Below are 17,990 nucleotides of genomic sequence, written 5' to 3'. Positions count from 1 at the left end.
TCACCTTCACATTTCTTTGTCTCTTGTTCAGATATTCTAGGAATATTTAAATTATTGAAAAAGGTTAATTCATTTTTAGTTACATTTATTTCAGATGATTTATATAAATTCTGATAATAAGTTTTTTCTTCTTCTAGTATAACTTTTATATCTGTCAGAATTGTATTGTTTACTACAAGTTTATCTATACGCTTATTTTTATAATTTCTTTTCTCAAGGGATAGAAAATATTTTGTTGATTTTTCTCCTTCTTCGCACCATTTTGCATGAGATCTTAACATGATACCTTTAGTTTTACTGTTATATATCTCTTCTAATTCGTTTTTCCATTCTTGGTACTGATTGAGATTTTTAGGTGAGGGTTGTAAAACAATCAACTGCGTTTGTGATTAAATCAGCACTATTCCTCTTATGTTGTTTTTAGCAATTGTTTTGCCCGTTGTTCTCTTTTCATTGAATTTTAATTACCTCGATCTTTGATAGTTCCATAGTGCTATTACTAAATGCATTACCTCTATTTTACAAGAGACCAATATAGGTAGAATAAGAGATAAGTAAGATTAAGAAACGTACTTAAAAAGATTGACCTGTATGAAATTTGACGTCAACCATTAATATCGTAAAGTACGTCGGTGTAGTTTTTATTGATATCGTTTATTAAAATATAATTGTCATTCGAATATATTTGAAAGACTTCACTGTTTTATCCTAACAGTACAAATGAAAAAAATGAAATTTCAATTTAAAGAAAAGCTTTTGTTTTCTTGTTAATTTAGTCTACGAATGACCATGACCATTCAGAACTCTTTATGTATACCAATGGAAAAGATAGACACCATTCGTGGGTACGTTCACTTTCCCGTTGCTGGGATTGAAAACATTTCCTATATTAGTTCATGTATAAATGGCTACTTTCTCATTAATCCAGAGATAACCCCTTTTACTAACTTAAATCAAATAATCTAAAATTAAACTTTAAAATAAAAAAAAACGGAGTACCAAATTATTTATTCATCTTTTCCCATCAGATTTCTAAACACTATCAATTTCTGTTATAATATGACGAAAACTGACCATTAGGAACTCTCAATAATTGATATATACTAAATATAACATTTATTGTCCGCATTTTGTTGATGTTTAAATCATATGAAGTCAATTATCAACATTTTGAGATATACTTTTAGTAATTGTTTTTTTGTGTTATATCATATTTTTTCAATAACTTGTTAGTCAATTATTTACCATAAGATTCAAATGTCAAAACTTATTTTTCCTGATTATATTTTTCTTGAAAGAATTTAAATAGTAAGTACACAACCTAGTTCTGTTTAATGACTTCAGAGTTTTGCCGTCCATTTAATAGGGAATTCTATTAGGTTCACTAAATTCCCGAAATTAATTGGGAGAACCAAGTTGCTACCCATTGTTACCCACTAGAAAGTAGACTACAGCTATTGTGATTTAAAAACTGACATTCTTGAAATCGCACTTGATGACCAACCCTGGGTGCGACAATACTTAGGATATCTCAGAGAATACAAATCGAACTGGTAGACACCAACTGTGCAATAAATTCTTCTGTACTAGTGTTGTTATCATCCCTTCATTGGTCACCACTTTTGACAGGATTTAATAATTTTTCTTTTCATCAATGCATCAAAGAAAAAATTGACCGGAAAACTTCATCAATGCGCGTAGTTCAATTTCAAGTTTTTTTTCATACTGGAAAACATTTTGTTGAATTTCCATAGATTAGTCTTTTTATGTTTCAAAGAAAGCCAATAAATTGTTTCAATAAGTAGAAAAAATTCCAAACAACTTTTTTTTATCTGATTTAGGGGACTTGGAGGTCAAGAGATAGCCAGTAAGATTTACCATGATTATTATTTAAAGGGTGATACTTTTGACCATAAACGTTTAATTAGTAAAGAAAAAATTCAAATATTTTTGCTTTGAAAATTTGAACACTTTTTCTATTTCTTTACACAAGGTCTTTGTAAAAAGGAGGTAATTATAGCCGAGAAAATGGTACGATCATCCTTCTCTCTTACACTATAAATTTTTGTTCAAATTCTATATGGTGATTATAGTTTGGTGGGTGTACTATTAATTTGCAAGGTGTGGAGTGGAGCATTGATAAATTGATCGTTTAAAGCGTCCTGTTTCCGCTTCTCGTTACGTGCAAACGTAAATCTATACTAACTATAAATGTTACCTGACTTTAGGAAACATTCTATTGTTCTGTTTCTTCATCTGTTTATATCAGCTTGACGCTAACTCAGGTATTACATTTATTTTGCAATGCTTGCTAACTAAACACAATATGTTGATACGTTTTATTGCATTGATCTTAATTTAACAGGACACCACCAAACGTTGTCAATTGAGAAAAAGGTTGTGATGTATATTGACTATCCATAATATACACCACGTCCCCTTTGTTCAGCGGAAGAGCCACGCTGCTACCAGCTGTGATCCACTGTGTACTGTTTCCGTTGTTAGTTGCAGCTTGGCGTGCTTTTAATTTCCCATTTCAGACATCTTGGCATGTAACATCGTGTTTGGGCACTTAATTAAAGTATACCAATTGAATTGGTAGATGCCCTTCGTAGGTAGGGTGGATTTCTTTATGCTAGGATTGTAAGCGTTTCCAACATTGGTGACAACTTTGTCATAGATTCAGATAGAACATTTCTGGTATATTCAACCTGAACTTATTTCAGCAGGAAATACAACCTGGTTTATAGAATCTGCAATAAAGATATAAAAAGTATAATTTATTATATGTATCATAATATAGCTCCAAATCATCTATCTATCTATCTATCTATCTATCTATCTATCTATCTATCTATCTATCTATCTATCTATCTATCTATCTATCTATCTGTCTGTCTGTCTGTCTGTCTGTCTGTCTGTCTGTAAGTAATATTGACTTTAACACTAATAATCAGCAAAATAAAATCAATGTAGCTTTATATAGTCAAAGCCAGTGTTACTTCAGCAATTAAGAATCAGAATGCTTATCATTGCATATCTGAATGTAAGAATATTTTTAAAGATTTTACCATACATACCAATACTGATTTGTTTAACCTCTCCTGTGACCGATCATAAGTTTGCAGGGATTCATGGTTAACACCAAACTGTGATTTCTGGACAATTCTCCAGATCTACAATGCTACAATGTATGATTATTAACCATGCAATCATCCTGATTTAATGTAGACTCTGGGTAGTGTAAATTATTTGGACAAAAGCTGTGACTTCAAGGAAATATTCAAAGATTAATACACAAATTTAGATTTTGAATTGTTTGAAAGATTGAGAACCGACACCGCAGTATATCTGCTTATATCTATATTTTTATGATATCTAGTATTAACATAGTTAATTATTAACATAGTAAACTAAATCATACTTATAACCAGTTTACCATAAGCCAAAGAATAGTCTCTTTTAAATGATTACAATTGATCATGGTATTATTTAAATTCTACTAGATGTACATTTTTTTCTCAAATAACCATAATCAACCTTCTATGGAAAAATCAGTGCACAATTTGCACCTGTATTTATTAAAGATACATTCTACAAAATTGCCATAAAATTGCCAAGTTGATTCTTTAGGATTGCTATGGCTTCAAACTAATATTCGCTTGATAACATTCATTTTCATGTGGTGTATCAATTTGTAAGTGAATCATATAATAAAACAAGTATTGCTGGGTTTTTTCGATCAAAACAACGACTCAGCTATATTCAGGTGCAATATCCAACTCGTCTTCAGCCCCGTGAATATTTTCCTTCTCGGATAACTTAATCATCGTACTGACCTCCTAAACAACAATAATGTATGATATTAGAAACTAGCAATTGAATTAATTTAACTTAATATATTTCAGACTTCATAAAATCTCTCTTCAGTATATATGTACAAGCACGTATACAAATTTAGATTACTACTAAACTGTGGTCGAGTTATATGTATAAGAATTTTTTTTCTTTAAGAATTAATAGAACATGAGACAGATGATTTTAAAATTAATAAAATTAATAACTTATACAAATAAATTTAGAAAAAATAATGGAATCAATAAACGGTATATACATGTATATCTTATTAAACATTGAATCATTAATTTGTTTTAAGACGTGGTCTCATAACTGCCACGGTGTGTGCATATTGTAACATTTAATGAATTATTTTTACGTCGTCGCGTCAATAACAACTGTCAGCTGAGCAGACATATTGAAAACAACGCATTAGCGCGTAAAGATAATTTGGGTGCTCAACTGACGGCAGCTATTGATAACAACTACGTCAAAAATAAATCATATGATGCTTATATAAAAAATGACAATAACAAACGGTCAACCATCTCAAAAATCCATAAAACGAAATACAAATTCAAAACAGAGCAGCATGGACCTCTAAAAAGATAAAGGTAGGATCAGGCGTCTAGGATCCTCTGCTAACCAGTCACACTCGCCGTGCGCCCAATGTCATATCGGTAAAAATGTTGTTATCGCGGAAATGTCGTAATTTGGTAAAAAAAATTATGATCGAAAAAAACCCGGAGAAAAACCCATGTACAATTCGGTAGTCAATCAATAGTCCAATTCAGAGCAACCAAGGACCTCTGGTAGAATCGGGTGCCTAGGAGGATTAAGCGTCCTCTGCTGACCGGTCACACCAACCGTGTGCTCTTTGTCGTAATCGGGGGAAAAAGGAAAAGTCCATAGACAATTGGGCGTTAAATTATGATCTAACAATTAATATGAAAAGCGTCAGTCAGCATGCGAACCAGTGGAAGATTGTATTTGCTGACAAGGTCGTTGTATCGACCATAGAACTTAAGAAAAGATGACTTCAAACGAGACTGTTGATAGTCCTGTTTTATCAACTTGTTTGTCAGTAGCTGGCCTCGCCTTAGAAACTGTTTATACGAAGAGCATGGCCTTGTGTATCGAATTAACTGAGAGACAAAAACACCATATGCAGGTATGAAAGTATAATGATACATAAGCAAGGAAAGATAAATATAGAAAAATTGTCATCGCGTTTCCATCAATGTCCATTTCGAGTAAAATATCCAAATATGAAACGGAAGACGCTGACTCTGGTATCTTTTATTTCAAGTTCACTGGGATATATCGAGTCGAGGTAAGTATGGAAATAGCAAATGTTAATTGATAATACGTTGTCGATATACCTGAATGTTGAGTTGAAGCCCAGAGCGAGTGATTTATTTTTTTTCACGTACAAGATTTTGAATTCTGCTTTATGAGAATACAAAAATAGGTCTGCTAACAATGGGGCAAAATTGGTACCCATGGGAACTCCAACAGACTGTTGGAAGACTTGATTTCCAAAAGCATTTACATTGATGTTGTCTATAAAAAACTCAGGCTTTTTTTTTAAATGTCACTTCAGAAAACTTGTGTGTGTAATCAGAATGTTTTTTAACAAAATAATTTTTAAGATTTCCAATGACAAGGTAAGTATTTTTACGACTTCCCTTTTTATTTAAGAAACAAATGTCGATGATATCAAAAAGCCTTGATTTTAATTTTATATTATATTATATTTTATGCTTCATTATATACTAAATTTATTTTTCCTTATTGATGAAATCAATATCTTATCAAGATAAATCAGTATAAACTGTCAATTACTAAAGGAGTAAGTAGCAGCAAGAACAGCGGATTTTTTCCAAAAACCAGTTTAAACTAGGTATTACATAGCCCGTAAAGATGAGCATGAAAATATAAATAGTTACAGCAACATGTACGAAATATACTTCTAAACCGATCACATTGAAATCAATGTTTAGGAACTGTTTATATAAACCATTTGCAAGTTCGTACGCAGTCATCAAGGTCCTGCATTTAGATACATTAGAAAATTACAGAATTCAATGGAAAACCCAGTAGAATATAAATATAAATTGAATAATAACGCGATGTATTGCTTAAGCCCCTTTCACAATTGGCGCACGAGCAGAAGCGACCAAATATTCGTGCAACCGAAATAAATAGATATGAATTGCCCAATCTTGCCGAAATAATCGCATTTGAAAAAAGTATTCGTACGAATTTCGCACGATCTAAGCGAGCGTTGAGCGATGTAAACGCATCGAATCTTGCGATATATCTTGCGTCTATATGCGACTGTTGTACAATGAAAACAACTGTTGAAAGATAATTCGATAGGAACGCGCGAGAGACTAGGGGATCGGACGATTGAACGTGTGCCAATGTGATTGGACGCGCGATTATGCCTTCCATGGTACCAATGATCGTGCGAGTCAGCGGGGGCATGTACACCGCCCATATTCAGTAGACATAGTTGGAAGCGAGAAAAGATGAGGCCCAAGAAGGTACAGATATGCAGCAGCATTTATTATTATACCTCAATATGATTATTCTATTATATCTGATTGGTCTAGAAAACGCAGATATGAGCAAACGATGTAGACAAATATGATTAAATCAAAAATATTTAATCATTATGATTCTCTTTATATCTCAGAACCAACTTAACTATCTATGATTTATGAAAGAAAGTAAGACAGTTGCATGGGAAATCAAACAATCACGACGTTAATGTTGCAACTGTTGAAAAGTCAAACATTATTAGAAATCAACGTATTTTGTGTAATCATATGTTGCTTGGTATAATAAAACGTTTATTGCATTGATGTTCAGAGAATATGAGGATTTATTCCCCAGAAAAAAAACAAATTACTCTCGGGCGAAGCCCTCGATACTTATACAGGGTATATATACTAATAGCAAAGCATGGCATATTGAGGCTGAATTAAGTCGTGCAATGATAGTAAAACGTTGCAAGATTACATGGGATACGTTGAGCAACAGTCTCACGGTCACAAAACAGACGCATAAACACCAGCAATTTATCTTACGATCTTTATAAATCGTGTATCACTCTTGCGAGTACACAAAACGTTGTAAAACGTTCGTACTAATGTTCATGCGTTGCACTGCGATAATTTGGATCGCGTTGGATCGCGTTTGAATAGTGTGTATGTCCACTATTCAGAGGAGACTTGCTGCGACCAGTAAAACGTATGCAACGAATGCGAGAGCTCGTGCAACGTAAGCGAGGGCTCGTGCAACGTATGCGAGAGCTCGTGCGAAGCTCAAAAATTTCGATCGCAAAGTGGCGTAAAGTAGTCGTGCGCCAATTATGAAAGGGGCTTTAGCAAGGGTTTTCCAAATGAAAATTCATTAATCTTTGAAAACTGTTTCTTTTCATAATCAGAATGTCATAATTTATTGCAATGTATTACTTTTTAAGATAAAATTTCCTAAATACGTTATGCATAACAAATCAAAATTTGTATTATCCAGCTAGGGTTACCAAAATTAGTCAGCTATAGATTTAGACATAAATGAGGACGATATTTTATCGTGAAGTTTGGTTTTGATGGAAGTTTGGTTTTGATGGAATAAAATCACAATATTGTTACTTAACTTAGTTAAAAGTATATTATTGAAATATCTTACCATAACAAACGAACAAACAAAAACTGAACACGATTTTATTAAATTTGACATTCACTGTGCTCAAAATGTTTTTCTCTCAGTTTATCAGTACACCTCCAAATGCTGTCCACTGACCAAATAGTTGAACCTTATAATTAATATCCTTTATATAGACTACATCTCCCTTGTTTAGCGGTAGAGCCATGCTGCTACCCGCTGTAATCCACTGCTTAGTGCTTCCGTTGTTATTTGCAGCTTGGCGTGCTTTTATATATCCATTTACATACAACCCTGCATGGGATAATGTTTCAGGAGCATTTAAGGTGTACCAATTGAACTGGTAGATACCCTTTGTGGGTGCGGTGAATTTCCCAGTGCTAGGATTGTAGGCATTTCCTACATTGGTGACCACTTGGTCATAGATCCAGGGAGAACCTTTATCGTAGGTTCTGCTTGAACTGATTACAGCATGAAATACGACAGGGCTTGTAGAACCTGGAATGAAAGCATCAAACTGTTATTTTTTTTTTAAATCATCTCTCTCTCTCTCTCTCTCTCTCTCTCTCTCTCTCTCTCTCTCTCAGTTTTTTTTTGGAAAGATTAAACAAGATGAACGAACGTCCAGTGATTACCTATTTTAGGTACATGACGTTTTTGAAAACAAATTACTCTGTCGATTAAGTTTGATGCTTCTTTATCCGATTGCTCTAGTTTAGCGTAAACACAAAGGATTTCACCTTGTTAAAAAATCTAGCAAAAATTATGAACAGAATAAAAAATGACTTACAACATCTATATTTGGAAACATTATCCAATACGTTGACGAGTTTCTCCAGTAAAATGAGTTGGTTCTGAATCAACGTCGACGTCAGTGTATTGCTACAATTACCATGGACTACAGCCAGGTTTAGGATCAGCAACAAAAAGGAGGAGCAGGTTGTGATCAACTGCTGCAAAGGATAAAAGACTGAATCTCAATATCATAGGAATATGGTTCCATTGAAGAAGAGTTTATTGAATAATAAAGATTATTATGCATATAAAAGTGTTTGTTGTGTGCATCAGTATAAACTGCTGCAAAAGAACAGATCGCAGGGTCTCAATATCATGGGGCTGTGGTTCAGTTGTAGTTCAATTCATATTTAAGATCATAATGTACATAGCTTGATTTTGCTGTGTGCAACATCAAGAAGTAACAAATATATTTAGCTAAAACAAGAAATTGTGCTTATATTGCAGACTACAAAAGAACTTCATATTACATTAAATAAAAAAAACCTTGAGTTATGCTATAATATGCTATCTAAAATGAATGCTCTGAATTGCTATCATTTGTTCCTATTGCTTGTCAACCAATTATCAATACGCATATATGAAATTTCATAAAAAATAAAAATTTGTAAAAGAAGTTTTAAAAACAAATGGAATCTTAAATTTTATAATAATCTTGCTCATGAAACGTAATCCTTTATTATATTTGCAACCCTATATAACTTTTTTTTTTAAAAACATTTTTACAGTACACAGGAACGTTGATTATAACAGCTTACCATTTTAAAATCTCGTGAGAAATCAGTCCAATTTATGGAGCTGATTCTTGAAATCCTTCTTACTGAGTTTTCCACCTTATATTTTACTATTTCTTTAAGTTACACAGAAAAAATGTTTTGTTTCACTGAGATAAAAAAGAATTTTTTTTTAATTAAAAAAAACCACTCAAAGCGTTTTAACTGTAATGATTTTCTTCGCTGCCATCGAAAAATTAAAAATGATTAGTATTTCAAAAAGATATTTTAACATGTACATGTATCGATGACAGCGAATGTAAATAATACCGTTTAAGTAAAGTCACGCGATATCGTAATTATGTAACACATGTACGTAACAGAATGCTTTCATAGGTGCACATTTATTAAATTGGCTCTAAAATTGCGTATATGATATAGGTACTTATCAAATAATATGAACTGAAAAGTATACATACTTGCAAAATTTTCTTCAGGAAAGCAGCAATGCCAATCAATAACAAAAATACAGCCCACGCCTAAGACCTAAACATTTTGGTGCATAGTTTGTCAAATACCTTTTCTTTAGAGCAGAAACAAACAACCAACAACCATCCTCCCTCTCTCTCTCTCTCTCTCTCTCTCTCTCTCTCTCTCTCGTTTTGACTGTGATTTAATTAACTATGCCATATACAAAAAAGAAACCACAAAACCAAAAAGCCATATTTTGACCTGCCAGGTTTGCAAAATTATACAACATATTAGGTATTCAAATATGGAAATTCTATAAAAAAGATTATTTCTTTTACATGTTTTAAAATAACTAAATTCACAGCAAGCATTGAACAAATCATAAGATATGTGTATCTTATCTGTATAATCAATTCTTTCAAAATAATGAAGCATATATTTGTAAAAGAAAACTTAATTCTTAGGTGAAGTAAAACATTGTTTACCATGCTTGCTACATAATCTTTGAGCAATATCGTTTATGTATTCTTCTGTTGGTAAAAAAGAACGACATTAGCTGACAATAAAACGCCTGTGTTTACTTTAAATTTTTTTAAGAACGTATTTAGAAATCGCCAAATAATACATATAGTCTTTAAATTGAAAATATGGATTTTTTTCGGCATGCATTATCTTACCGTCTTGTGTTTTCACTAAAAGGCAACAGGGAAGTTGTACTTTTGCATATCTAATTTCCGTTTTACATTTAATTTATCATTATGTTTAATAAAACTATTTTGATTCAATATTTATTTTGCCACACTCGTTCTGTTTCAAAAAAGAAAAAAATAAATTGCTCGTTTATAAGATAACGTTAAAATAATCTAAAGACACCTACTGCCTTATCTATCATTAACAAACCCATATCGTGTTGTTTTCTTGAGGACGAAAAAACACTGATATAGATATATACATGAGTATGACGTAGAGTAAGAATGACGATGCAAGAAAGTAGGTGATACCAAAAATGATATCACACATGTTTTTAAGTTGTTGTTTTTAAATTAGTGTTTAAATTGGAGCTTTTTAAAAATTTTAGTCGAAAATAAAGTAAAAATGAGACGAAAATTTGTAACGTGATCATATAATCTGGGTTTTATTTTCTCGACCTCCAATTCATTCATCCAATTTCACAACGTTCTAAACAAAATGTATAATTCGATCACAAATTAATGTTGTTGCTATATTGATACATCATATTTATGAGTGCAAAACACCAGCGAAATGCATATGTGACATTTAAACATCACTGTTTGATTGAAATATTGACTTGTATTCTCAGAAACATTCAGATAACAAATACTGAAAAAGAGGTATTGACTGATATTTATTTCTATTTAACATTTTCCTTTAACAAAAGTTAAATGCTGAAACATTATTTTTCAAGCACAATATATTGTGATTCAGGTTCGAAGTATTGAATTGGTCAGCCCAGCCGTACACCACTAAAAGTTGAGTACTCTCCCCTTAAATAAGCCGGCGTGTTACTAGAATCAGCTAGATGTACGATGTCTCCTTTCTTTAATGTCAAGATGACGGTACTGCTTGCTGTTATATACTTCTCTCCTCCTCCAGTGTTATTCTGGGCGATTCTTCCTGTACGTTTTCCGTTGACAAATAAGGCAACATCTGAGGTCTTCCCTGGATCACTGAGAGCTGACCAGGCAAACAGGTAGAGACCTGTAGCTGGTGTTGTAAATTTACCTGTCTGTTGATTGTAAGCACTGCCTTCGTTTGTTACTACCCGGTCGTACACAAATATCGCGTCCTTTGGGTGTATTTTGGTGCTGCTCATTTCAGCATGAAACGCCGTCGGTACTGTAATCATGCATACAATATCAATATATCATTTGCAAAGTTCAAAATTAAAAGAATATAGTCTTTTAAGGATAAAATTTTATATGAATCTCCAATATTAAAGGATCTACGTACACTATCTATACTATATCAGCTAATTGTTATATTATTGATGCTCAATTTAGAGCCAACTCAATAATTCCTTGTTTTCGGCAGGTTACTGCAATTACTTTTTGATCATTTTTCAAATACGTCTCCCATGGGTCACAAACTCATCAGAACAACAGTTTTGTAATGGCTTCTTGCAATCCTTTCTAAATTTCTTAAATATCATTTTAAAAAGAAGGAATGAGAAAAGAGGAAAGTTACTAAATCAAGAAAATCTACATTAAAAAGGATAAATGAAAGTTTGTATAAAATGAAAAATAAATTATTTTATGGCTATATCATATAATGTGAATGCAATTTTTAAACTAAATGTACAGATTTTGAAAGATATATTCTTATACATTATATTAATTTGGCGTTCCTTCTAGGATCTATATATTAGTCCTGGGATATTGTTTTCAACAGATAAACATGTATCTACATAGATATTTGTATGAATTGAGTTGTGTTTTTAGTTTGTAAAAAAAGGTATGTCTTTATTTTTTTATATGCATGTATTTATATAAACACCTAGCAGGTCTATAGTGCTGTTGTTTTAGCCGTCAGTAATCAATAGTTCATCCAATTCCAGTTAACCCCTTATCAGGATGCTTTGCGATTGCAAAAGAAAATCACAAATTGTAGTGGAGTAAATCAAGGGAGGAAAAGCGTCTAAACATTTTCCTTATTTAGAGTCTTACGGAACTTTTAATTTTGAAACCCTCCTACGTATAATTCATTGTATATTTCATTAACAGTTCATATGTTACGATTTAAACAATAAGAATGTACCATTGTACACTATATGAGTTATGTAAGTAAGAATAAAAGGGTGTTGTTTCGTCTTGAGATGATTTTCCTAAAGTCTTCTCCCAACAAATTTCTACGTTAAAATTTGAAGTTATTCTTTATTTCATTAACATTGTTTTTATTGTTTTTCTGTCTTTTAAGGATGCTTCGTCCCAAACGGGATTTTGTTGAATATGTCCTAGTGGATATAGAGAATTAGGAAATGGAATGTTAACAGACGGAAGGGCGACGGACAACAGATGATCAGAGAAACTCCTTCGATTTGATCATTCGATTCAGGTTGACTAAAAATGATGCTGAAATATGCGATAGGGAATTCATACATAAAGACAAGATTATGTATCTTAATCAGTATGCATCATTTGTACATTTATATGATACAACATACATTTAACTGTATTATAGTATCACAGAAACTTATTTATCATGACGTGTTCGGATTCAATGGACATTCAGAACAACTTCCAGTCTGAGTCCTTCTGAACATCATGTATCTAAAATACAATGACAAATAAACTTACAGTTATCAGAGTCACATCCTGAATCCACTACCATGGTAACCGACTTCTCCAGAAGCGAAATTTGGTTTTTGAGCAACCGAGATGTCGTATGTTTGTTGCAATCAGCATTGACAGATTCGTTAGTGAAACATACTAACATTGTTATGCCGATTACAACTTCAATCTGCAATTAAAGCACTAATAATTTAGTCATATATCATTAACAATTCTAAGTTTAACTATGAAATAGATACAATAAGTTAGTTTACCCATTGTTTCCCTCCAGACATGTCCAACAGAATAAACAGCCAATGTATGCATGACGTCTAATTCAAAACTTCGGTTTTATACACTATAGTATACACTATTTTGAAACTTAAACTGAACAACTTTCACACCTTGTCACGCAAAAAGGTAATTAAGTTATATATTTATATCTAGATGTATTTTTCATACGGTTTGTATTCGTGCAATATCATAATTATTTGAGTATCATTAATCAGTGATCAAGTAGCCATGCTGACTGTTTGAAAAGAGGATTGTTTTAATGGTTTTGCTTAATAAAAATAATCTCATAATTAAGATTGTTAAAAGCAATTTGCGACATGGAATGAAGTTGTTTGTCTTCTTACTATGTCCCATAAAAGACTATTTGTATAAATGGGCATAGTAATTCTGGAAAAAATCATTAATTTTGGAGCACGTTGATATTACAACCCCATAAAAAGGGTTCTTCTAAAAAAAACATTGCTCCTTTTCTAGCTTTATTCAATATTCTTTTTATAGTAAATCCTTTTTTAGATGATTTTTAGATGTGAAATATATTAATATGTGAAGTGGATGTCTGAGCAAATGAAACAAACTTTTATGACATTTAAAGTTGGTACTGTATTAGTGTTGTTATACATTTGTATTTTTATACTATATAACGCTAAACAGTTTTTGTGACAACAATATAGATTTGGAAATGTCTGTTAAACGTTCATCCTCCTTGGTTCTCTCTAGGAAACAGTCTGTCACAAATTAAACAATTTACACGTCCTCAAATTTATCACACGTTTCTATGACGTACTTATTTACCATTGTGAACACTCCTGTAATCTCCTCTGATGTGTGCTCAGGTTTTTTAGCCCCGTCATGAAATAGTTCTGTTTCTCTTGATTCTTTAGATTTGTTTGGAGAAATATCGACGGTTGATGAACCTATTTTCATCCATCATGAGAACTTGTGGTGTATGAAAGTACACTAGTTTTAGCCTCTTAACTCCCTACAAATCGTGGATTAATTCATATTAAGAAACAGCTACTTTTTAATATTTCTATTTATCATTCAAAGCCACATCGTGACCTTCCACGGGTTTATAGCTTTAGATTTGAATTTAAATGACAAAGGAGCAAGAATTTTGAACCTATTGAATTTCTCAGTGGAACAAACTGTGTTGTCTATAGTTCAATTTAAAATTCATGAGAAGTATTTTATGTACAAGTTATCTACTCTGAGTTTGATATAATCATCTTTGGTACAAGTTAACTATTTAGTTCTACCAGTGCGGTCACATTTTGTCATATAGGGAAAAGCCTACCAATTATTTTCCCATAGAACTCCATACAAATGTTATGACCTCTCAGTACTTTACTATAATAGTTTCAGTCAAATCTTTGGTATCATTTGAAACTTCAATTCAAGACCTTTCAGAAAATGACCAAAAAAATATAGGGTCCCGTGGCGTTTATAGGTCAAATTTGCAGTTGTTTACAACTTACAGCGATCGGCAGTAAATGTCACTCTACATAAAAAATCAACCCCCACCCCTACAATTTTTCCTAGTGTTGCTATATTCTTTAAAATATTCCCCCATTCCATCATTTATTTTAAAAACCAAAAATTTTACTACAAAATGAGAATTGTCACATACCTGAATTCAGCCAATCGCCTAACGCCTACCCATTCATTCCTTATTACAACGTTCTATAACTTTTCTCTGATGTAAACATCCGGGGGTTTGGTACTCTCATTCCTATACTTAGAATCTTACCTACCTCAGAATTAGTCCATTTGCTATTTTTTAAAGACTTTAGACCTACCTGAGTTTATGTATGAAATTTGAGTCCCATGAGTCCAATGTCATGGATGTTGTCACTAGCTCAATTGATGACATCATGCTGCAGATGCTGGCGTTACAGGGAGTGAATGACATTCAGTCCTCTGAATCTATTTGTATATAATTAGTGCCTGGAATCAATAAAATAGTTTGTTTACTACTTGTTTTGAGTATTGGTATTATCTATATGATAAAATGTCAAAATTTTATTAATTTCCTAATAAGGGTATATTCTACCCAGGTTTTAAGAAAACCTCCTAAAATTGATGAAATTCTAGTAAATTAATCAAAATATACATGCTTTATACTGACAAATTGGTAAAAAATGTTCATATCATGAACAATCATCCATTATTGATTATAATAAGCCAAATAATTCTAATCAGGCCTTTCCTGTTGATTGAGCATGTGCGAACAATATCACCACCCCCCAGTGTAATGCAGCTTACAGAACTAGCAGGTGCCCCCTTATCTTTCTTTAAAACACTATTCTAGCAAACGAAAAAGGACATAATTTTGATATAATATTAGAGCTAGGTACCTGGGGTAATGAACAGAACTGTTTAATTGTAAAATTATTGAAAATTAAATCTAGAAAAGGCCAAGTTCTTGCCAATGTCAAAAATCAAGAGGGGTAACTATTCTAGTGTCAAATCACAAAATGCGCCTCCAAGTACAGAGACAGAAGATAGTATGCTGAAAAGTTTACCTTCATTATATAGAAGAATGTCCATTGTGATGAATCAGATGGCTACCGACTGTCCGACAGCATCAATATGGGGCAAAATGACCCCACCGCCCTGCCACTATCATCTTCCAAAGCTGAGGCGGCTGAACAATGGAGATCATCATAAGTGCACGAATGAGGAAAAATCAGAGTTATAAGTTATTCATTGCACAAAACAATGTTAATACATCAAATTTTTTCATATATTCCTTACAAATAAAATATATACATTCTGATTACACACATAAATACAGAATTTAATGATCTGTCAAGGGTGGGGTACTTAAATAAACACTATTACATGTAAATACATGTAATAACATGTAATGCCAAATGTGATTTATGCAGTCATAACATAATTCAAGTAACTCATCAAAAATTACATACAGTCAGTCCAAATAAATAGAATTACATCATGTTGAAATTCTGAATCACTCAGTCAGTTAGTCTAAGGGAAGTAACTCTAAAAACTGCTATCTTGCAATGGACACTGTTGACAGTTTCAAGCAATTTTAACCATGAAAACTTTACAAAATGCCCCTACTAAACTCATAAAACATAATCATTCCAATAACATATACCCCATACTAGGCTGACATGAGTCCAATGTGTCATAACCCCAATTTCCCATTCATGTGCAATAAACATGTGTAACACTCCCCTCCCCACCCCTCTCTTAAGAGGAGTGGGTGGAGAAAAAAAGGGGGGGGGGGGTGAGAGACACTCATTCATGACCATATGTATGCCTAACATGTACTCCTGGCTAAACACTCACAATCACAAATCTAGGGATAAAAAAATGAAACATGGTAACTTACCAGGTGAAGGCACTAGATGTTGACAACTGCGGTAGTTTCAGGGCGTGTGGGTGAGACCGTCTTGTACATCAACCTTACTCAGGTCAAGACCATTTAGGCGAGGGAAAAGACTGCAGAACTCCTCTACGTGGATAGCTGGGAAGCATGGGAGGCAGTATTTGATCCAAATCACTCTGCTGGTCCAGATGCAGAATACCCGAACAATGAAGATCTGCTGAAAAATAAACATTAAGATGACATTAAATTGACATTAAATAGCATCAGGTCATCAATTTGAAAAGAATAGACATTTTTTAATGCATTGCAAATATGATGCTTACAAAAAATAAGAAAAACAAATAAAAAACCTTGTTTACAACATAATTGTTGTCCAAATTCTATTGACAGATGATCAGCAGACCTTAATTGAGCCCATCAATTATGAGTTAAATATGAATTTAAAAATTTAAAAAACAAGCAAAGAACTGCAAAAATGAATTGTTACACATGTAATCAACAATAATATTTTCTAATTTAGAATTCAAACCAATATTTCTTGCTTTTTCTTCTTTCCTGGTCCCTCTAATTTTACTCTTTACACATATACAATACTCCAGTCCCCCTCAATTTTAAATTACAGCCACTCCCATCTTAAAATTTAAATTTAATGAACTAATTTTACTGCAAGTGTATTGAAATGTCAAGTCTGTCCAAATAATCATGAAATATTGACATTTGTTTGACTTTAAAGAAAGAAAACATGAAAAAAATAGGGTCTCTATAGGGAAAAGCCTACCAATTATTTTCCCATAGAACTCCATACAAATGTTATGACCTCTCAGTACTTTACTATAATAGTTTCAGTCAAATCTTTGGTATCATTTGAAACTTCAATTCAAGACCTTTCAGAAAATGACCAAAAAAATATAGGGTCCCGTGGCGTTTATAGGTCAAATTTGCAGTTGTTTACAACTTACAGCGATCGGCAGTAAATGTCACTCTACATAAAAAATCAACCCCCACCCCTACAATTTTTCCTAGTGTTGCTATATTCTTTAAAATATTCCCCCATTCCATCATTTATTTTAAAAACCAAAAATTTTACTACAAAATGAGAATTGTCACATACCTGAATTCAGCCAATCGCCTAACGCCTACCCATTCATTCCTTATTACAACGTTCTATAACTTTTCTCTGATGTAAACATCCGGGGGTTTGGTACTCTCATTCCGTCAATCCTATTCCATCCTGTTAGATGCGTACCTCGAACCAATATTTTTTAAAAACCTTTTGCGCGACAGCAACGTGTACCTCACATTAAAACATGACCGAGTGTGACTTTTGTTTATGGTTAGCTATCTGCCTGCACCAGGCAGAATACAAACATTTTTCATGCCAAATTTAGTTGATTTCGTCATGTGGTCCTGGATGTAAATTGTTTACCGACTGCGATACAGGCAAATGGACAGACGGAACACAATATGATACGCAAAGCTCGCTTCAATATAGTTGTCAGTCAACTCTGTGTCTGTAAATGTATTCGAGCAAAACAGTTAAAGCTGCTTGGTCCGATTTTATTT

At 32.7% G+C, this 17,990-nt stretch overlaps 1 protein-coding gene and 2 long non-coding RNA genes across 3 annotated transcripts; all 3 read right to left on the bottom strand.

Annotated features, from left to right (window-relative positions):
* Nucleotides 1–7,557: 7,557 nt before the first annotated feature.
* Nucleotides 7,558–9,284, bottom strand: LOC105336630 (uncharacterized). The gene is made up of 3 exons (XR_010710590.1): nucleotides 9,066–9,284; nucleotides 8,303–8,465; nucleotides 7,558–8,010 (listed from the first exon to the last, which is right to left on the bottom strand). It is a non-coding gene; the product is annotated as an uncharacterized lncRNA (long non-coding RNA).
* A 1,323-nt stretch (nucleotides 9,285–10,607) lies between these two features.
* Nucleotides 10,608–13,120, bottom strand: LOC105336626 (complement C1q-like protein 4). The gene is made up of 3 exons (XM_066074435.1): nucleotides 13,054–13,120; nucleotides 12,806–12,968; nucleotides 10,608–11,348 (listed from the first exon to the last, which is right to left on the bottom strand). The coding sequence occupies exons 1-3, from the start codon at nucleotides 13,072–13,074 to the stop codon at nucleotides 10,957–10,959; spliced, it is 576 nt and encodes a 191-aa protein (XP_065930507.1). The 5' UTR covers nucleotides 13,075–13,120; the 3' UTR covers nucleotides 10,608–10,956.
* Nucleotides 13,121–14,679: 1,559 nt separating this feature from the next.
* On the bottom strand, nucleotides 14,680–17,645 carry LOC117686294 (uncharacterized). Its single transcript, XR_010710589.1, has 4 exons — nucleotides 17,539–17,645; nucleotides 16,431–16,644; nucleotides 15,595–15,716; nucleotides 14,680–15,016 (listed from the first exon to the last, which is right to left on the bottom strand). It is a non-coding gene; the product is annotated as an uncharacterized lncRNA (long non-coding RNA).
* Nucleotides 17,646–17,990: the final 345 nt, after the last annotated feature.

The sequence above is a fragment of the Magallana gigas genome, chromosome 2, assembly GCF_963853765.1.
Source record: "Magallana gigas chromosome 2, xbMagGiga1.1, whole genome shotgun sequence".
Classification (NCBI taxonomy): Eukaryota; Metazoa; Mollusca; class Bivalvia; order Ostreida; family Ostreidae; genus Magallana; species Magallana gigas.
This window is presented reverse-complemented; position numbering and strand designations above follow the sequence as displayed.

Excerpts from the sequence above, each read along its gene's own strand:
- LOC105336626 (XM_066074435.1), bottom strand. The coding sequence starts at position 13,074 with ATGTCTGGAGGGAAACAATGG. Across the intron at positions 12,969-13,053 it reads TGTCTGGAGGGAAACAATGG|ATTGAAGTTGTAATCGGCAT; the intron begins GTAAACTAACTT and ends CTTTAATTGCAG. Across the intron at positions 11,349-12,805 it reads AGGATGTGACTCTGATAACT|TACCGACGGCGTTTCATGCT; the intron begins GTAAGTTTATTT and ends GCATGATTACAG.